A 22,871-nucleotide genomic window follows, 5' to 3' on the forward strand; every position below is an offset into this window, starting at 1 on the left:
TCATGTAGGAAGTTGTGGGACAAATTGCAAGGCGCATGCAACAATGGACGCAGTGATTCCGCGATTAGGTTCGGGGGAAAATTTCGATGAAAAACCATTTACGGAAAGCCATAAAGAGGGTATTTAAAGGGGGGGTATTTAAAGAATGAAAAACAAGTATGTCGTTAAGTTCGCATGTTTTTTGATCCGTTGATCGGCACGTGTAGGGTTTGTTGTCAATATAAAAAGTCATCGTTTAATCAAATAAGCGTAAACGAATGAAAATATATTTCGTATTCCAGTGAAATGATCGGAGGCGTGAAATAAAGCAATAAAAACATTTGAAATAAAAGTTACTCATTTATATTCATTAATTAAAATCGATTCAAAATTTTTGTGCAAAGGTGTGCAGATTAGGTTTCTAATGATGTGTTCAGCAGTTTTGTATACGAAAATAAAACAAAAACAACAAATACGATATCAAGCAAAACTGAATCTCGAAAGGTTCGATAGGGTTCGTCAAGCGGATTCACATTGATATTATTTATGTTCTATGTTTTAATTTAATGTTAATCCTAGTTGTATCTACAACAAACTGAGATTTTTCACTTGCTTTCAGACGACAAAAAATAAAGTGTTGGAATGTTTTTCCGACGTGACTAATATGTAATGTCCTTCGAGAAAGAAGCATATAGTGACCAGCATTTTAGTGACTATTTTACAAGTAGAGTGGTAAATTGACAAAAAAAAACAGAAGCAAAATCATTTTAAATATAGTAAAAATGAGTTTTTAACCAAATCTAAATCTCGCTGACGCAATTTACTGCCTTTGATGGTGATCCGGTTACCGAATGATTGTGAGTTTTTTTTTTAAACGGGAGTAATTCGTACACCAATTGCACGATGACACCATAGCAAAAAACATATGGACCTTGTTTCCCTTGAAAAACCACACAACCAAAGATCGAAACGTCAGGCAATAAACAAACATTCATTTTCCTTAAACAATACTGAGACAGCCGCTCAAAACATCCAATAATTACACTTCTAGTGGTTTGCAAACATATTGGAATAGTTTTTTTGTCAACGTATGTTCGCCATATATCAAAGCATTTTGTACTTCCCGTAATATTTTCTATTTGTAAAATTTTAGAAATGTTGCCAAAACTTTCCGGTTAGGTGGACATGGAGACATATTCTAAAATTTCGAGTTTGAAATTTTGACATGCCCTTTTAATTACTGAAACGTCTCTGGTTATCGTAGCAAGAAGCACAATACAGCATATTGAACATATATTTAGTGGTGAAAATTTCATCAATCATAAACACGTTCCAAAGTTATCTAAGGTAGGACCTGAATGACGTTCCATATTTTTAAAATCGACTGTGAATACAGTGCATAAACGTTACCGTTTGATCGTGCAACTCAAAACAAATTTAAAAGAGACATGACTGGATACTTCGAAAGCGAAAATAATAAGTAATACTTTGATTTCCGGCCGATATTTGAACTCAAAGTTTACTTTGGCACACAGTACCTACAGCTTTACGAATTTGTATATGAGAAGGTTTTCAGTCGTATTGTGCCTGCAAACACGAAAACCCGACGCTGAAACAAAATCTGGTTGCTTTAAACTATGCCAGGGAGCTATAAGAGCATGTTTTGGCCAAATATGATGGATGCATTTTAATGGACGACGTTGCGTAATATTGGGCTTTCGACGAATCCTGGGTCAAACATATTAAATAAAGCTATGACTCTTAGTAAATTTCATTTCTTTTCGTTTTTTTTGTAATATCTATTTTTTTACTGAAATTCACGAGCAAGTATGTCGTCAATTCATTGCAAAATTTTTATTTTCTATAAATTAGAATCTATTTTCCATAATTTATAAATAAACAGTCGCTCTTTGAGAAATATGTGCAAAGGTATAGTAACTGAACAATAATTCATCTAATAACATCTAATCTCATAAAAGCAACATCATCTAGGTAATTGAAGACCTCTATGCGTGAAAATAAATAGCTTATATGAATTAATTACACAAAATTTTAAATTCGACTCGTTATAATCGTGATTAGCATCTGGAACCATTATATCTTCGCACGTGAAAATTCACATTCACTTAATTAGTTGCTACCCTAAGCTTTTCAGTAAAATCTGTGAACTTTTTCGACAATTTGTCATAACTTAGGGAAGCTTCATGGATGTCGTAACTAAGGAGGCTTCATAGTAAGATAGAATAGCTACAAAAGCTGAGATTTTTTCATATGAGCCTTGGAAAAAAATCGTGTGGATGCTGGCACTTCACGTCGAATGACCTGTTATTTCCAGTTAAAAACGCTTTGAAACAACAGCTGTAGGTCCAACCATTTTTCTTATTTTCACAGCGTATTTTCCTAAAAATGCATGCAAACATATTCTCTTGGATAGTTCCTAGCTAGTTTGTGTGAGATTTCAGCTATATATTTAAAAACTTCATGAGAAAGCACTGAGAGATATAAAACTACGTGCGACGCTCTTGTCTTTTATCCGCACTGTCCTCGAAACTATTTCTTGTAAAAATGAATATATTTTAATGAAAAGGCATCCTGGGGCGGCAACCAATCGTCGTTTCTCATAAATCACACGAGTCTGTTTGTGACAAATGACCTGTGCTGCGTCGAAGCGAACTAAGTGCCAATTCCAGAGATTTTGCACACCATGGTTTTTCGTTAAATTACCATTCACAAGAAAAGTTAAGGGTCACTTATTTGATTTTGAAGGCTACACCTAAAACAAAGCCAAGAAGGGGTATAATTGTGATGAACGAACGAATACTAAGGGGAAATCAAATGCGCGGAAGTTCTACACACAGCTGTTGACGAAACCATCATGGGAGGCGAGACTTATGTGAACGCAGTATTCCGTCAGATCCCTGGGCTCCTTTTCTTCACTGTTCGTCATAAGTTTGACGTTCCTGGCGCATTTATAAAGCATAGGATGTCTAAGTTTGCCAAAAATACATGATTGGGCAGACAATATGCTTGTGTGGAAATGGAAACTTCGTGACGAGTGGAGCGGTCAATGGACAGGTGCACTTGGAAGAATGCCGTACTTCTGAGGTCTCACGATGGTACTACGCCTTTCTGACCGAATTTGGCCTCGTACCGTTACTCGAAGGATGGTCTGGTGTGGTAGAAGGCTAAGGAGAACAATTTCGTGCCCCTGAACGTACCAGAATTACGGACAATTAAGAAATACTGGGCCATCATGAAAAAGGCACACCGGAAGCATCCTAAGGACGTGAAATCGTAAGTAGGGATTAAGGAAAAAAGGATTTTCACACAAAAACAAATAGGCCCATGTGTATAAGATCTTATGAAATTATGTGCATTTGATAATGGTCATGAAATTGAACACAACGAATATAGAAAAAGTTTAATAATATGTATTATTTTATTCCCTAAAAGATTTAAAACAGGGTTATTGGGCATATAATATCGTCTTCGGAGTATGATTGATGAAATATCATAGTATTTTTTATGATCCAGTCAAATTTTATATTATTCCATAGGAATATTATAATTCTGTGAATTTCAATTACATTCCAGAAAAAGCAATTCTACATTTGAGGTTTTATGAACCAACCGGTTGTCCAAATGTTTTTTGATGGGTATTTCGAGGAATACAAATGTGTCACTAGTAATACATGTCAACGGGTTGTATCTCATTTAGACCGTGACAATACGAACCGTAATCAAATTGACGTACCAACACCAATCGAACGACAGTCTTTGTCTAAATAAAGGCACAAACTAATCAATAAATCACTAACGTAAAGAGAAAGCGAAATACTACACAAACTAAGCGTCATTAGAATTCAGAATTAACCAGTAGCAGACTCCGAGGGGTTGGAAGAGGGGGATAGTCTGAATCGGCCAACACGATCGCTTCGGGCTCTCAATACGTGTACACTAAAGCCATTGAAACTTATTTTACCGCTGCAGTTACATTATATAATATGTACCAAATATATAATAAAAATACTGAATACGGAAATGGTTCTGTAGTGGAACCCTTAAGTTCTAACTAAATACGTCTAAATTTTACGTCTTTTATGCGGTTTTTTTTAAAAGCCACAGTCAATATGAAGCGGGTATTATAATAAGGGGAAAGAGAGATAGATAGAGAGAGAGATAAAAGACGAGATGATGAGGATAGCAATCGGGGTTTTGTTTTGTTATTTTGGTATATAGTTGTGATGATTAACGAGGATCGCAGTGAATGACAGATAATGATAGGAACGTTGAGGGTTCTATTACATCGATCGACAAAGAGAATTTATTGATTGTTTGATTACAATGACAAATGTGGATGAATGGGAGATTGTTAAAAGGGAACAATGAATACACATTTCGGGCGGTAAAAGGTGTGATCAATTTTTGAGCGATAAAATGTGCTGAAAATTAAACATAATATTTCAAATAATGAATATAATAATATAAAAGCGATTATTATGCCAATGAACTACAAGCAATCAAACCAAGATATTGTCATTTGCTGGTGTATTTGGCTGTTGGTGGTGAATAATTTGACTTATTATTTGGATTGCTGTGTGCAAGTTTTGGCGTGGTATGAGGCTTTAAATTCTATTGTTATATGGTTAGCGTTTAGCGGTTGTGTGTTCGGTGTCTGTAAATAAAACGCAAAAAGAAAAATAATGAGTTATAAATGATAACATTAGTAACTATTTCTAATCTACGAAAACTATAATGGCGAGGATAACTGAAAATAGCATATCAATTATTCTCTCTCTAGTAACACAAACGAATCTATAGATTATGAAATGTGTTTGTATGTGTATTAAAGTCAACGACATGAAAATGAGTTCTAAATAAATATAAGCAAATAGCAGTGCAAACTCTTACCTCCTATGCTCGCAACATCAGCCGAAGCGTTTATATATATATATATATATATATATATATATATATATATATATATATATATATATATATATATATATATATATATATATATATATATATATATATATATATATATATATATATATATATATATATATATATATATATATATATATATATATATATATATATATATATATATATATATATATATATATATATATATATATATATATATATATATATATATATATATATATATATATATATATATATATATATATATATATATATATATATATATATATATATATACATGTGTGTGTGTGTTTATGGGTTGGCGTAGAGGTTGAATTAGATACATTCTCAAATCAATAAAAAACAATTTTGATGTACTTTTCACACACTGGTCAACCAATTACAGAGACTCAATATAGACTAATAGATATATATGGTGGAATTTATGGTGAAATATATATGTATGCGAAACAGTAGAAAATACGTTGCTATAGCCTAGGAAACAGATGCCTTTTTCCAGTAGCGGATGAAGGCAGGTTGATGGCTGTTTTTTTGTTGTAGTTTGATACGAGAACACACATCCCACCTTTTCCGAAAGAAACTATAAAACACATACGAAGAAAACGATGAAATATACAAAAGTAACGGCGACTTTGTCTGCATGAGACAAGGCAAAATTGTAAACAATAACAAGAAAGAAGAATCTTAAATAGATGCACGGATAGAAACTAAGGAGTGTAATATGGAAGGGAAATAGTCGGTTCAAGATACTCAGACATGCCGTTTGACTAATTTTAATTTAAGTCATCTAACCAGCTGTTATTCAAATTGATAAATATTTCTACTTGAAAAGAACTCAGACTATTTTTCAATTATCTACTGCTGTGTAAACTATTGTCTATACCAATTCAAAGGTAACATACGGTTGAACATTACACCCCAATACCATTACATACATATATAAACCATGCTATTAAAACTATTGTACTTCTATGTTTGCGTCACCTGTCTCGTATTTCAATATATTAGCAGACTTGTTTGTGTCAGTGACAATGATACAAATAAAGAGACGCGTGGAGTTTGGCTACCAGGAGTTAAGTGTGAATTTCGAGTAACTTTAAATTTGCTAATAACTTTGGGTGGTGGTATTTCGCTTAATTGCACTATTTTGGTTTGAATGAATGTTTTCCAAGTGAGGGTCTCGTGGAGTCACGCGTAAAACAAATATTTTTGTTTTGATAAATTGCTTAGTATTGTGGTATAGTTTTGAAGCGCGAGAATTAAAGAATATTTACAATCGCATTATCAGTATACACTTTTATTCTTCGTTTGCAAACATAAAATAATGAATTTTTTTTAACTTCAATCGCAATGCTTTCCACGCATTACATACCAAATCCGCCAGGTTTGTTTACAACGATCTAATGGATCCGAGGTTTCGGTTTTATTGGAACATTTTGTTTCAGTTCTCTATGCAAGCTTTACGTTTGGAATGGTGTACTCGTCGGTACGAAATTTGACCATACCATGTATTATGACGCAATCAGATAGTTTGAAATAGATTAGTGGCAGCAGATGCTCAATTGAAACCCCGTCAATAGTTTTGGATTAGAGACTAAGCTTTTTTTCCTTATCTCGCTAGTTACTCCGGGACTTCCGGAATGTTGGCTCCCCGGGGGATAGATAAACTCTTCCATCGGTTTTTTAATCATCTTCAGAGCAAACATTTTCCCTTAAGGGGTTATACACAAAGTTGTGGCGAAAAAGTGAGCTAAGTTCGTGATTTTTTTGAAGTGCTTTATACAAATTTTATTTGAAAAAGCGAAAGACAGTTCGTTGGTCGAACTATCGAAGATAAAAAAAAAACAAGTTGAATTAAAAAATATTCAAGGTTGTCGGAGTTATGGCCCATCCTCCGAAGCGAGTTCTTTTGGCAGAGGTTTGCAGACTTAATTTTGAACTACCGAACTCCAGCTTTTATCGCAACTTTTACCGAGTTTTACACAGCCGAGCACTCAGCTAACAAAGCTTTTACCAAGATCTCAGTAAAAGTGACGCTTGTTTTGCTGAAACTCGGAAAATATATCGCTGAAAATTAGTAAATTAAAGCCACTTTGCTGAATTATCAGTAGAAAAATTTTACTGACTGTTCAGCTGTGCGAAAATTACCGAACTGAATTGAGTGTGTGTGGTAAACACTCACCAAGCCGAACCGCTGAATTGAAATCCAAAAACTAAAAAGATTATTGAAGAAAAATGTATTGTGGTGCACTTGAACGGATCGGTTCAAGTGCACCACAATACAAGCAAGCTCCAAATTTGTATATAACCCCTTAAACTGGACCGTTCAACAATTAAAGGTTCTCTTTCCGTGTGTAACATGTTCATGAAATATGCAGTAGAATGACCAAATCGACACATATCACCAGACGGGGTTTAGATTCGTTCGAAAAGTAAAAAGAACTTCATCACTGACTTCGTTCTTTCATTAACTTATTTATATTGTGGTCTACTCAATTGATATGTCAGAAAATGTGGGTTCTTATCAAAAGTACACAAATTTCACGACACCTAAATTACTCTATTTAAATCAAACGACGATAAGATTTCAAATATAGTAATAAGCATTGGAATGTTCGGGATTCTTGAATTTGAAAATTTTGCACTGAATTTCGCGTCAACCTGCAAACAAACTATGCTAAAATGATGAACATATTTGTTAAAGTAATTTAAATTGCGTCATTGTTACTAGAGAAGGTTCGCACCTAGCATTTTAGAAAAGGTTCATACCTAGCTGTTGTCGTAAAATAACGTTTGAAAAAAAAAATTTAAACGAATTTGATTAGGCTGGCTATTACCTCTAACATACTACCATTAAAACGTATTAATAAATTGTTCAATATTTTGTTCCTAATTCTAGAAATAAACATTTTTAAGTAATGATACCAATGCCAACTGTATAGGGTAAATGTTCGCATAGCATGGCTCAAAAGTAAGTTGCGTGTTTGCGAGCAATCAAACATTAAGTTGATAATTCACTGAATATTTTTATTTGCGTCCCACTTGTCTCTTTTTTAAAAATTTTTGAACTTTACCTTCTTCTTTCTCTGTGTCGTCCTTACATTTGTGCATTATTATTATATCTTCAACATTAATAATCGTTTGGATATCATACAGCAAGACTCGAAATAGTTAATCAAGAAAACCGATAACCGCGTTGTGCGCTCTGTACAGCAAGGAGACTGATTAAATCAATACGAAAACTACTGAGAGTTTTTCATCATAACGGATTAAAGATTTGTGGCACTATATTCTTCAAGTTCCAGTGTTTCAAAATTTTGAATTTGTAACTCCCAAATTAAAAAAAAAACTTTTAAACAGCTTAAAATACTATCCTAATTAAGTGTGTAATTTCAAGTAATTGTGCCTATCTCTCCCACTTAGCATGCCGGGTAAAAATGGAATATACGTTTTTTGATCATTACTCTAATACCTATATATTTTTTTCTATTCAATATTCAGCGATTTTTGTTTTAAAATAAACGCCTCTTATAAGTTTGTTGAACCATGACGACTTTCTTTTAGCAGCTTTGCTTTTTATTTGCTACTGATCAACAACACCAAAACACTCACTAACACTAATCTCAAACTTTGAGCACGGAATTGTTGTATTACAGTACGTGATTCTTACCGGGTTGGTTTTGGGTGTAGGTGAAATAGGGCCCAAATGAATAAAATAAATAAATTAGCTTCGTCAGCTGCTATTCAAAACGTGTACGATTACTATGAAACTCATATGGAATCTTCAGGGCGATGTGCTGCGATAAAACCGTTATAGTGTATCTGTATAGGAAGTACATGCTTATTATCAGCTATCCATTGAAACAAAAAGCACCGTTACTCATAAATGAGTAAAATTTGAAGGATGGCTCGATGAGGTGTCTGATAGAAGCGAGCTATTCTCATTCGACAATGGTACTGCATCTTTCTTACTTGCCTCAGGCACTTTTACTTATTTTTGAGTAGTTACAGTTTTGTCGGAAATTGTTGACACATTTCCGACATAAATTACATCTTATCAAAAATTCAGGAGGGAGGGGGGGGGGGGGTTAAATGAGAGTGATGTAGTACCGATGTCGAATGAAGATAGCTCAATTGGTTGGTGTTAGGTCAGATTGGACTAAGTCGCGAAACATCAAGAAATGAGATAATGATAGCACTGGATAAAGAATTTCGTCATCAACTTTAGACTTTTGCCAAATTTGAAATATGTAACAAGAAGCAGGAGTTATGGCGAAAATTGATATCCAATCATAATGTAACGGATGCTGCGATTCAAACATGAAACTCGTTTTTCTGGAAGTCAATAAATTGTCACTTAGTCCAGTCTTACTTTAACACCGATCAATTCAAACAGATATCATATTGAGTTATCAATCAAAATAACTGTGGTTGTGCGTATATATATATATATATATATATATATATATATATATATATATATATATATATATATATATATATATATATATATATATATATATATATATATATATATATATATATATATATATATATATATATACATATATATATATATATATATATATATATATATATATATATATATATATATATATATATATATATATATATATATATATATATATATATATATATAAAGTAGCATTTCTTAATACTAATGAACTAGGCTGTGTAACTGTAGATTGCTCCTGTAGTTAAATATTAGTGTAGTGTATGATAGCTGTCAACTGGAGCAATCTACGAATAACGAGGCAGAAAGCGCATTCGATCGATAGTGCACTAATGCTTGAATCCATAGATTAAGATACCCATAACAGCATGCTAATATGTTCTGAACTGGCTAAAAACAGGTTTTTTATTGATTTTATGCTAACATGTTATTCACACGAAAGGCTTTGTACATTTTTACATGAAATTCTGTCGGTGCCATGATAAGCCTATGCGAGTTTACGTGTAATGGTATTGGTGCTTCGGTAGAATAGATTGTCGGAATTCATCATCTATCATATAGTCATAAAAGTTTGCTTAAAGCACACAAAGTTTCTTCTAAATAACGAGCAGTAGCTGTAATAAATATATTCTTGAGGGCTTCGGCAAATCGATAGAACAACTAGTAATACGATGTTTGTTGAACAATTGGATGTTGAACAATCTGGTTGATGAGAACGCGCATTACGCGAAACCTAAACATATTTATGTCTGAGTATGAGGACAAACAGATTGAAACTAGGAATATTTCTATAAAAGTCCCAAAGTTAAACTAATAAGTGTATGATTAGATAGAGAAAGATAATTAAAGTAAAGAAAAATTAAGGCAGCGAATCAATACGTGAACCAAATCTATTTACAAGCCACACTTTTTCAGGGAAACAAAATTTGTCATATAGGTATATATAGAGAGAAAACCGAATACAGCACTTGCGTTACGAAACCAAATCAAATGTCAAATAATATTGGCGTTTTTTATATTTTCATTGAAATGTAAACAATTACTTTTTATTACATGCACTTTTCTTTTTTAGTAATATAAACTAATGGTATAGTAATGCTATATATCAATATAAGTAATAGTTAATGGTTTGTTTTACAATTTTCATAGTGTTTTTCTTCAAATACAAATTTTATCTGTGTTAGTATTAGTTTTCAACTTACAAATCTTGCCTAAGTTATACAGTATGATCTTACTTTCCTAGATTTATTTTTCCTCAATTCACATTATCACGTAAAGTTGTTTCACAATCCTTATTGTTCGCACTTTCCCGAAACTACCAATCCGACTATTGGATTTAGAATCCTGCGTTGCTGAACGATAGATATTTAAATTATTTCCAGTTCGCAACTATTACTTTACCTTCGAGAACACCACAATACTCCATGATTAACCTAGGAAACGTAAAACTCTGAGAGATCTCTTTTGCAAGTGGTAGCTTTTGTTCGATACACAGCTATGTGAGTGTTTGAAGTAATTAATCCATCAATCTCATAGTAAAACGATTTCCGCACCTAAAACTGGACTATCAGATATTTGAATCCCAGTTTCGAGCGATGCTGAAAACAAGTATTTAAGCCTGTTTTGTTTTTTTTTCTCGTTAGTTGATTCTTCTATACTGTTTCAATATTTTCTACGAATGTTTTGTCTGTGGTCATTAGGCACTTATTAAAAACACAACTTTGTTTACATAATGATTTATTTTTCTTTGCGTTTAAAATTTATTTTTAATCTGTTTCTTCTCATTTTATTACTCACAAGAAGGTATCCGTTCTATCGGGTATTATGAATGAAAAAATGTTTAGTGCATTTCAGATTCATTGGAAAGTAACAACGGTTCGAGTTAAGTTAAACATAATATCTAGGTGAATGTTTTATTATCCTTTAGAAGGTTAGCAATAATAAAAACTACTTTGTTTGATATTAACACATGAATCACTATAAATCATACAATCCTTTTCGAATTCGATTTGGTGGATACGTAAGGCTATTACAAATATTTTTTTAAAAATTATATGGCTGACATTTAACGATTTCATATGTGACCGTAGTATTCAGATCGTATTTTCGCAGCTATAGGTCCGATTCGTGCGAAGTTTACCAGCAAAATTTTAAACCTTCCATTTGGGACTAAGTCTATGAAAATCGAATTAGCCTGTTCCGAGGAACCGACTAGACTTTAGTTCCGGAATATTCCCAGAATATGAGACTTACGAAATAATCGATGTAATCATATCTACTATGATTGGCCACCAGTGATCGAGGCTAAATGTAGATCTTGCTAGGTATCATCAGCACATACCGCAGAGAGAGCCGGGAATCCACCAACGATGTCACTTTCTGCAGCCCTGGACTGACAGGAGACCTCCGGTACATCGTCGGGAACAGGAAACAGATAAAGGAGCGGACACGCGAAACATCGATTTCCGACAAGGATGTGTTCGTCGAAGCATTTAGATTAGAACATCCTATGAACCTAAGTGTGGACGAGTTAGTCGGACTGACATCGACACCCGAGTATGTCGGGACAAAACAAGGTACTAAATGCCTTACACAACGGGCATCGGTATGGGGAGAAATTCCGCCGCCGAGAAACTCTTAGTCGGAATTGGGTTGATTCGTCGCAGGGTAATAACTATCCGAGTAGATCGCGACAAAGCTTACGGAAACGGGAGCTAAAGGGCTCAGAGAAATGTGTGATAAACAACAGGCACTACAGGTTAAGCATTTGAATCATTTTAAACCTTAGTACAAAAACACACTAACGCACAGATATTTTCAGATCTCGACGAACTGAGTTGTATCGTATATGGTCCGTGTTAAGTCAGATCGGACCGCAAAACCGCAAAATCTCAAAAAGTGAGATAATGATAGCACTGGATAAAGAATTTCCTCGTCTACTATCGACTTTTTGCAGATTTGGAATATATTGCAATAAGCATCAATTATGACAAACATTCATTTCGAATTATAACGTAAAGAATGCTGCGATTCAAGCTTTGAACTCGTTTTTTCTTGAAATGTCACTTCGTCCTGTCTGAGTTAACACTCGGTCTCGCTTGAAATCTCGAGTTTCAGACCCAGTACCCAACTTACTCGTATTTTTCAAAAGTTATAGCATTTAATATATTTTACCTCCATATTTTCCCTTAGTACCAATTTCAAAAATTTCAAGCGAAGTGGTCGGGAGTCTACACTGAAAAAAATCCAAACGTTAATTCTATTTGCTTCAAACCGCTTAAAATTCATTTGAAGAAGAAATGCTATTGTTATCACGCGCACACATACCTTCTATGTGTCAACTCTATAAACTATGTATGCATACACATAAGTTATATGTGCATATTGTTATAGAATGGGGTCTTATGTGCCTAATAGTTATGAAATGTGAATGTAAGATTAATATTTCTTGTAAATACACACATGAGGTTTATGTGCCAGCAAATAGTGTCTATATGCCTCCGTTAATTGCAAAAATCTATGTGTAAAATCAAGCTGACTTTGACATTTGTCACAATATGAGAGGGGGGGGGGGGGGGCTTTGAGAATTAAAAAATGTTTTGCAATGCCCTAGTCTCCATCGATTTGTTGTGATTTGTATCTTTTTCCATATCATAAATATTCGAAACTGGGAAGTTGGGTGCTTTTACTAGAATAGTAAAGTTTTCTCATTAATAGAGACACAATATTTTATGTTACATGTCAAAACATGTAAAACTCTATTATCACACAGAACGTCACAAATTTGTTTACGTCGAATATTGGTTTTTTTCAAAGCGTGTGTAGATACGGTTTCGGTCTCTCTAAATACTTGCTGGCTATTGATAAATTGAAAGTTTTTGGTCACACAATACACTGAACCAGTACTTAAAACAGTATTTTGAGCTTGTAGGTTGTTTTAGTATTGTTTCAATTGACATTTTTTAATGATAACGGAATCCTTCTGTCAGTTAAGATCGGCCTAGGTTTGGTTTTTGTGCTTTCGTGTACTACGGCTTACCCTCGCTTATTCTTGCCTGTCGTTAACATTTATGCAGACTTGTAGTTTTATTGGAGACTTTGCATACCGCTAAGGGATCATCCATAAATGATGTAGCATTATATGGGGGAGGGGGGAGTTTTGTATTTTGTGATGATGTGTGACAACAGGGGGTAGGGGGTCATGTCATGCTACGTAGCTTTTTTAAAGGGGAATAGAATTTCTAAAAAAAATTACCGTGACAAGGGGGGGGGGGGCAGAGTTACCGTCAAGCTACGTAATTACCAGGGGGTATTTAGAGGTTTGTGACGAAATGCTACGAGGGGAGAAGGGAGTGTTAAGAATCACTAAAAAAATGCTACGTCATTTATGGATCATCCCTAATCTAGAGCAGTCGGCATATATGCATGCTACCTCTGCTGAGTCTACCATTCAAGATATTCCTGTAGCTGTTCGAATATAGAGTATTGATCCTTTTTTACCCCTTTCCGAATTCATTCTTTCCGAAATCGTTTGTAATTTTTGTTCGAATTCTAGGGTTAAAATTGTGACAATGGATTTAAGTTTTTATTTGCCAAACACGAATGCTGGACAATTTTCAGGTTATTTTCGTTTTTGTGGTTTTATTGTTTTACTGTTTCATTGTTGAGAGGAAAAAGCTCGCGGGATGGTTTTTCAAAAATTTCTTTTCCCGAAGGCACAAAATCTTTATCTTTTAAGTATGATAGTAGTCATAGTATTCGTGATTATACTGTTTTATTATGATGAAGCAAGTATATAGCAAATTGTATATACACGATACAAAAATCCGTTCATAATTTTATAAAAACTTGCGATTTCGTGAACTAAATGATTCAAGGAAATCGTTCATAAGTTCCGGCACTAAGTATAAATTGTCGTATTCATGAAAACCCAAAAATTTACATGGTGTTACATTCCAATGTTTGGTTGTGTTTTTGTGGTTTTCCCTGGACATGTTTAGTTTTGTTCATGATTCGGGGATTCACTGGTTTGTATAAACTATATCAACTAAAAGAGCCGACAGTTGTACGATGTTCATGATTTCAGAACCTTACTCACAATTTTCGTAATATCTTATTCCGTTAACGTGGTATTTATCTATTAGTTTGCTGTTGGATTTTTCTGACAGAGTAAATTTTTCTGCCGGAGTGGAATTTCTATAGTCATGAGTAAATCATGTTCATGATTTTGCATAATCGACTGCAGTGGCGGTTGTCTGTGAACACCCGTCCGAATGATTCAATTTTGCGCATATTTGTCTCAAAGAGTGTGAGGTCTGTTCTGAAACTCTAAAAAAATCAAATCTGTTTTCCCCATTGTTGAAATTCTACACATGTCTGTCCTACTAGTAAAATATCTCAAAAAGTAAATGTTAAGTTTGTGGAAAGAGAAAATTTCGTGAACAAAGAGGTGGGTACGATGTTAACAACTACAGTCGGGAGATCGATTCTGTAAAACTATTTATCACTGTCATCGCATCCAATTACTTAAAATATGGCGAACGAATCCATTCCTATTCAAGTAAAACCAAAATTGCTCGCTTAACAAGAATGCTGTGTCATAGGTAGAATTTTCCCACTGAGCATTTTTCATAAAAACGAATTTTTCTAGTTGAAAGCTTGACTAATTATATTGGAAACGTAATTTTGAATGGTGGAGCTCTATTTGATGCACTATTTTTTTTCAGATCGCTAATATAATTTCCATCTTCGTTTTTATCAGCTATCAGTTTTGGAAGAAGGGCGTAGAATGACAGTGGAAGAAGTTTAACTGTTAAATTTCATCGACAGAATACATTGTCATTCATAATAGGAAATGCTTTAGATCGATCATATGCTTGGAGGTTAGATAATCAGTTTTTGGATGATTCGTTTAACTACAATGTTTAGCACTAAAAGGGCATTAGAATTAATTATTCTGCAACCAGACAACTTGAGATCTCAGGTTGCCTCTAATTACACTAGTTTACAAATTTTGAGGTGATTGCATGAAGTTGAGAAAAAAGGTGTTTTCTAAGTCAATTTTGGGTCGCTGAACACGAAAATCATATCCATTTTCTTTTTCAAAGAACCGTTTTTGAGATTTTTTGAAAAACGTGTTTTTGAGCACTTTGTGCAGTTGTTGGTCAATATCTCAAGAACAAATCTTCCGATTAACACAATCGACTCACCATTCGAAAGGTATTGATGTGCCCATTCCAAAAACGTATAACAACATGTTTGAATTAAATATCAACAATTTAGGGTTAAGAGCAAGCAAAGTCAAAAAAGTAATGTTTGGTAAAATAACTCATTTTTAGTTGATTTTTCATAAAAAAATTATTCGACAAAAAAATCTTAAAATTTTATATGACAGACAAATTTCTCACTTGAATTTTAATTAGGATCACGAAAATACGATAACTGTTGATGTTATTAAGCCCTGAGTGAAAATTGTTCTGTTTTTCATATATTCTCTTTTGGTCTTAAATAATATTACACTAGTTTTTAAGAAAAATGAAGTTGCGAGAAAAAGTGTTTTCTAGATTAATTTTGGGTCGCTGAACACGAAAATCATACTAAATTTTTCTTTCAAAGAAGTTCTAGTTTTTTTATTAAACAAACAAAACATTTCTCTTTTGCTTCCTGTTTTTTGTTTTTGCTCTAATTTTTATTACAGAAAAATTAATTATTAATATTTTCAGAATCTAATGTGACAGATTTTACCAATTTTAAGGGAATCGCGCTAAGCTAAAAAAGGTGTTTTCTAAGTTAATTTTGGATCGCTGAATACGAAAACAATGTCCATTTTTTTAAAGAAGCATTTTCATGATTTCTTTGAAAAAGGTGAACCTTTGGGCACTATTTTAGTTATTTGTCAATATCTCGTTCAAATAGGATCCGATCGAAACAGTTTGAAAGGTATTGATGTGCCATTTCCGAAAATGTATAATATGCTTAGATCAAATGTACATTTATTATGATTACAATCGACCAAAGTTAAAAAGTCTAATGTTCGACCTTTTCTTAAAAAAATGCATATTTCTAATTAATTTTTTACAATAAATAAAGGACAGAAGAAAAATCTTCTAGAATCTAATAAGATAAATAATCTTTTTGCATAAATTTTAAGCCAATGATCACAAAAATTGGATGAAAAATATAGATGGTATGAAGCACTGAGTGAAAATTGTAACTTTTTATTTTTCGTGCATACTTTCGGCTGAAATAATCTTCTATACTTGATAGTTATTGTTTGTGTTGGGTACTGTCTTCTCGAGCTTGAATTTGGAATTTTCGCCTTCTGCTTCAACAGGCTTTGAAGCCGATTCTCAGTTCACAGAACATTACGTGGCTAGTGCTATGTTCCCACTGAGACTCCTTCCCGATAATATTTGACGACTGGCTTGTGAGACAAGTGCTACACCCTCTAAACCGCCGCACCAGGGCAGGGCCTACTAAAATCACAAAATTTTCTATTTCTCTCAATGAGCCATAGCATCAGCATTTTTCAACCGATATTAGGCTTAAAATTAACGTAAACATATTATCTGTCATTTTAGATTCTAAAAGGTCCGAAAAAAATTTGTTTTTTTTGTAAAAAGTCAATTAAAAATGATTAACTTTTAAAAATAGTCAAAAATGAACTTTTTTTAAACTTTGGTCGCTTGCAGCACTAAAATTTTTACATATGATCGACACATATTATATGTTTTTGGAAAGGGCATCTCGGCACCTTTCAACCTGCATATTGACTAAATTATTTGAACGATTTTGACACGAAATATTGACCAAAAACTAAAATAAGTACTCAAAAACGAGTTTTTTGAGAAAATTACACAATCGCTTCTTTGAACAAAAAAATGAATATTGTTTTCGTGTTCAGCGACCTAAAATTAGTCTAAAAATACTTTTTCTTAAGTTTCATTTTTCTTGTAAACTAGCGTTATGTTGGATGAAAAAAAATGAGATAAAAAATTCCCGATTTTATCAACTTCCACGTTTCTTCAAACAACATTTTTGGTTGATTGATAAAAACGGGTCAGTACTGCATTAATGAAGCATATTGTTTGGGCTTTTACACAAATGTGTGTATCAGAGTATTGAACACCATCTGTGGAATGTGGTATTTTTCACATTCGAGCAGGTGTGAGCATTTCAACTTGAAAACGAGAAAGAACCCAACTTGTTGATTAAAAGCATATTAAATGGGTCTAAGTTCCAATAAAAACTGCTCAAAGCTGGCATTTTTCAAATCCTCAAAAAAGTGAAGGTAAACTAAAAGAACACCAAAATGTTCATAATAGTGTTTAAATAAGAAATCATGCCTATTGTAGAGTACTTTTTATGACCGATCATAATTTTTTTTTAAAAACTTGGGCTTTTTATTATAGGTTACCTTGTAGTTACAAATCCAGTTTTACCCCGCTTATTGTATTACCACCTCGAATTCGTTAGTTAGGTCGGATGATGTATGTATAAAATTATTCGTATGTGATCGTAACTTCTCTGTTTGAATATCACAGCCTATTTGACATGAGATTTTGATATTTAGTTTTTTGTATTTGAATGGCTCAACTAGTTGAAAACCACCTACAAAGTAGGCCAACTAGCGTATTTCGATTGTATGTTAGTGCCGTTGTATCAAATTGAGTGTGTGTGTGAACTACGAGTTGTGGTTAAGGCTAACGTAAAGTTGAACAGTTGGAAATAGATAAACAAGAGACTAATCGATAAATTGTCCAAACTATTTAAGTACTTATGGTTTATACTGATATATGATACCTATACACGACTCTTAGCTTAGATATGCGTGTTTTAGAAGTGTGAAGCATAAAGAAATCTATACATAAATAGCAATTCACTAAATCAAATCCCATTTACTAAATAAACAAAGCAGTTTTATTTTACTTAGCTAACCATGAACCATTATGAGTCGAAATTTTATGTGTTGCTTTTTGCTCACTCTGTTAGCGAGACGTGTGTTGATAAAATAAAAAATAAAAATAAATGTATTGGCGGTTTCCAATCAAACTTGATATGCAATTACTCGAGAGATACAATATTAAATTTAACTTAATTCTAGAACCTTGTTACTAGTGTTGAAAGAATATGGAACAATGGATGTTAGTAGGCGTTGTTTAAGCGCAGTAAATATTGTAGCTATTTCAGCTTAGATACAATTATATAGGAAACAAATACCATGAGTTTTTTCGGCACTTACACTGCTGCTTTTGTTTTTAGCTAAAATAAATGGAGAAAAAGCGAGGGGTGGCAAGGCGAGACCATGAAAAAAGCATAATTGGAATCGACTGAATTAAGCGTTTGTAGTTTTCTGAATTCAATTATGGATGCGATGGAGGTTGTATGTGAAAATGCATTATTGTGATGACTATGACAAGCTTTCTATGCGTTCAAATGATCTAGGAAATGTATACCAGGCGAACGTATAAGGCGTGACAAAAGTTTTACATTACGTAACCAAAGATTCCAGTGAAAATAATTCAAACGAAACTCTCAGCTTTAATTGCTAATTGCAATAGCTTTATTTAGTTATACGAAGTTCATCAATCACAAACACAAACAAAGAATAAACTAAAACCCGTTGCTATTGCCTTAAAAAAAACTTTGCACTGAACAACAGGACTAATTTTACACAAATTTTACACAGCGAAACTAAACTAAATAGAAAAATGCAACAAAATAACTAATCACTAAATAATGCTTTTCTCAGTACTTTTACTGTTATTTTCACTGTACTTGCGAAGGAGGAATTAGAACCAGTATAGTAACTAGTAGTAGCATTTTTACACCTAGTATCGACGTTGCAATTTTAATTTGTGGATTTTTGTATAACTAAACTGTACTTTTCATGAAGGATGTTTCTCCGTATTTTGACTTAGTTTCATCGAATCCAGATAGTTTTCATACTCATGCAGTTTTGTTTTACCATTAACAGTAATTATATAGAATTTAGGAGGGAGTAAAACTACTGTTATCATACTTTTTGTTTGTTTATTATCAATGTAATTTTTTTTCGTTCAATGATTGTTTAGGTTTTGTCGTTCTAGGTGAGTATAACTCTACATAGTTTTATTTTTTAGCATTGGGATACTATACTTCAACTACGGTATATTTACTTTTATTTTATCCAAAATCACGCGACAAATCAAATCTGCTAGACTATAAATATGTAGAACGTAGTCGGCGTAGTTAAGTGTAATGCGTACGTTAAGAATTTTATGTTTACACTATCTGTTATCAAACATGTACAAATATATACCCTAATATGCAAATGGGAACGTGGGTGTGTTATTTCTTTACTGGTGGAATAGATAACTACTTGATTTACTTTTATCAACACAAGCGATACTTCTTTCCAAATTCCCACTTTTAGGTTTTTACAATCTTTCGACATCAGTAGTAGCAGTAGTAATAGTAGTAGCAATAGCGTTGCTCGAGTTGTAATTGTAAAATTATTGAAGCCATGAAATTATATTTACGTTTTATTCAATTACATCAAACGATTGTTTATTTTTTCCAGTAGCAGTACTAATAGTAGCAGTTGTAATAGTATTAATACTTCTAAAGCACGCTTTATCTCTCTCTCTTAGATTGATAGTGTAGATTTCTACTAGTTTCGAACTGCAATTCCAAGAGCTGATGTAAGATGTGTATTGTGTTTGGAAACCATTGCTTCCATCACGCGCGTTGTGGGTATGCTTTGTTTTCTCTGGGCTATTTTGCTTCACTGTTGTTTATAGGATACACAACCTTTCGATTATTTTCAATATAGGTTTTGTTATTAGTCATCTAATCATCAGTATGTTAAGGTTTGATGATGCTAGATCCTAGTTTGTGTGTAATAACAATTAGTTATTGTATGCATCAATATAGAAAATGAAAAAGTATAAAGGAACTCCAAATCAGTTTGAAGATAAAAAAAAACTTATCACAACGATATTTCCATGGGACGTTTTCGACTATTTACAAATATTTATCTACGTATAACTCTACAATCAATACGGCACTGTCCATCTACTGGGTTATTTAACAGCAATGAAAACTAAGTAAGATCCGATTTCTCGTTTCCTATATTATTTAAGTGTTAAACAAAAAATGAAAACAAAATGCACTTCTAGGTTTCGTTTTAAAACGTCACATTTTTCCTACGGGTTATGTTAGTTCAGCTAGCTTGACTATAATGTCCAAAATTTGACTTGCTTAATGCTTAATTTTCTTAAAATATCCTACTTGCTTTGTTTCTTCATTTGCCAACAAAATTTTCTCAGACGACGAAAACAAAAAAAACGAATGTTAAAGAAATATGTTAATGTCATTTTGAGTTCCATGGAGAAACAGAACGTGTGTTAAATGTGTGTGTATCGTAGTTGTGCAATTGAATCGATCAATGTGTTGGTATTGTTTTTGCGCAGCGGTTTTGTTCTTGTCAAGCTATCACAGTTTTTTATTTTGATTTTTCTTTGTATACACAAGAAAAGTTTTCGTTTTCAAAGGGCATCACACAGCAGTTTTATGTGCTATTCGTGTTGGTTTTTATCTAAAGTCAAAATTGTATCTTCCTAATGTTTGCGGTTTATATTGTTTCATCAAGCTGTTGTGTCACACCCCTTGTACCTACCCAAATTACCCGTAACATAACAAAATAATCAAATTTGAAACCGTGAAAACAAAATCTATTATGACCTTTAGGGTTCATCTTGGAACCGTTATCTTCGAAGAAAATTGCACTTAAAATGATCTACTTCATCTTGCTGCAGAACGAATAATAAGCGCTGCTATTCAAGTTTATACTTAACCATAGTGACAAGATCACTCAATATAAACAATAGTTTAATATCTCCTACTCTTAGCTTTCAAATGACCGCATACTGTTTGTACACTATCTGTATTTGTTCTGTTTTACATAAAATGGTGTTACACTGTTGTTATGTTCCAATTTCACTATCGCTTGGTGGCTTTTCTTTTTTTGTCTTCCAAGTGTGTTTTTTTTCAGGCACTATCATCATTATCTTCTTATTGTATTTATCTCTTCTCCTCTTTCATTAGAGTGCGAGTTTTTCGCTAAAACATGGCAACGATTAATGGTGAGATAGATGCATCTGTGTGCATTCACGTGTGTTTCTAGTGAGCATGTGCTTTCTCGTATGGCAATTGATGTATGTGCGTGTGTGGGTGATTTTGGTTGCATGCTACTGGTATCTTAGGTTGCTGTTATTATTCAGAGCTTACGACGTCTTCATCTTTTTGTAGGGATTCAAAACCATTGCACTGCCTGATGCGGGATTTGCTGCTATTTGTTGCATTTGGGGAATCGCACCGGGAATCGCGGTAAGATTAGCAGTAGGCATAGCAGTGTGCATTGGGCTGGCAAACTGATAACCTCCGGCCGCCTGGTAGGCTGGATACATCAGACTTTGGTTCATGAGCTGATGCTGGGCCATAGCAGCGGCGGTTGCGTACGGATTGTGAACCATACTGGCTGGCATTTGTGGACGTAGCATGTGTGCGTAGGCAGCTTGCGTCATTATGGGCGGCGGTGGACGTGTAAGCGCTGGAAGCATAGCCTGCTGTGGAGTAGCAGGTGTACCGATGCGAGGTGGTGGATAGGCAGGTGCCACGGATGGAGCAGCAACTGTTGTTGCGCCAGCAGTGAGGTACGGCTGGTTTTGTTGCAGCATCCCCGTTTTATTCAGTGCGACACCAGTATAGCTGAGAGCAGTTAGTGGCTTTCCAGTAAGAGCGCTCGATACGGCCGCCATTTTGAGTGCGTTAGCGTAATTCTTTTGGGCAACCTCTTTGGCGAGATTGGCTGCTTCGGTATAGTGTGCAGTGTATTGGGCAGAAGCAGCTGCAGCTTGGTTAGCTTGAGCTACAGCCGCTGCTTGGTGGGCAGCATGAACAGCCTGGGCTTGGGCTTGCATGCTAGCGACAGCTGCAGTGTAATTGTTAATATGAGCTGCAGAGGAGTAGGATAGCATTGTGCTGGTTATTGGAACAGGGATTGATTGAGTGGACGAGGTGCTTACAAGCGGTTGAGATAGCGAACTAGAGGTCGAAATAGCCGGTGATGTCAGCAGCGAAGCGCTATTAGCTTCGCTAGCAGATGTGTCTTCCTTATCGCTGAGATGGGTCTCGGTTTTAATGCTGAGGTCATTATCTGAGTGCATCTGACCGTTAGAAATGTGATTCAAACCTGCCCCTATTGAGGAAACCGATTGCAAGGAGAGTGACTTAACAAGTGTTGTATTTTTATTATTTAATTTGCTGTTGTTGTTATTAACACTGTTACCACTACTAGTATAATAACTGCTACTGGTCAAGTTAGTGCTCTGAGCACTATTACTACTACTGTTATTAGCAATTAGGGTTGCTGTGGATGTTTGTGGAATATAAGTAGCAGCTGTAGCTGAAGGACTGGGTGTTGGGT

At 34.0% G+C, this 22,871-nt stretch overlaps 2 protein-coding genes across 33 annotated transcripts in view; both read right to left on the minus strand.

The window, feature by feature from the left end:
• LOC131692185 (protein muscleblind) overlaps window positions 1–22,871 on the minus strand; it is a 782,320-nt gene that overhangs the window by 14,851 nt on the left and 744,598 nt on the right. The window lies entirely within an intron of this gene.
• Window positions 14,375–22,871, minus strand: LOC131692190 (uncharacterized). Its single transcript, XM_058979094.1, has one exon. It carries the CDS (start codon window positions 22,609–22,611, stop codon window positions 21,670–21,672), a length of 942 nt encoding a protein of 313 aa, XP_058835077.1. The 5' UTR covers window positions 22,612–22,871; the 3' UTR covers window positions 14,375–21,669.

This window comes from Topomyia yanbarensis, chromosome 3 (assembly GCF_030247195.1).
Source record: "Topomyia yanbarensis strain Yona2022 chromosome 3, ASM3024719v1, whole genome shotgun sequence".
Taxonomy (NCBI): domain Eukaryota; kingdom Metazoa; phylum Arthropoda; class Insecta; order Diptera; family Culicidae; genus Topomyia; species Topomyia yanbarensis.

Bases quoted from the DNA above. Each gene is read 5' to 3' on its own strand.
- LOC131692190 (XM_058979094.1), bottom strand. From the start codon at position 22,611: ATGCACTCAGATAATGACCTCAGCATTAAAACCGAGACCCATCTCAGC.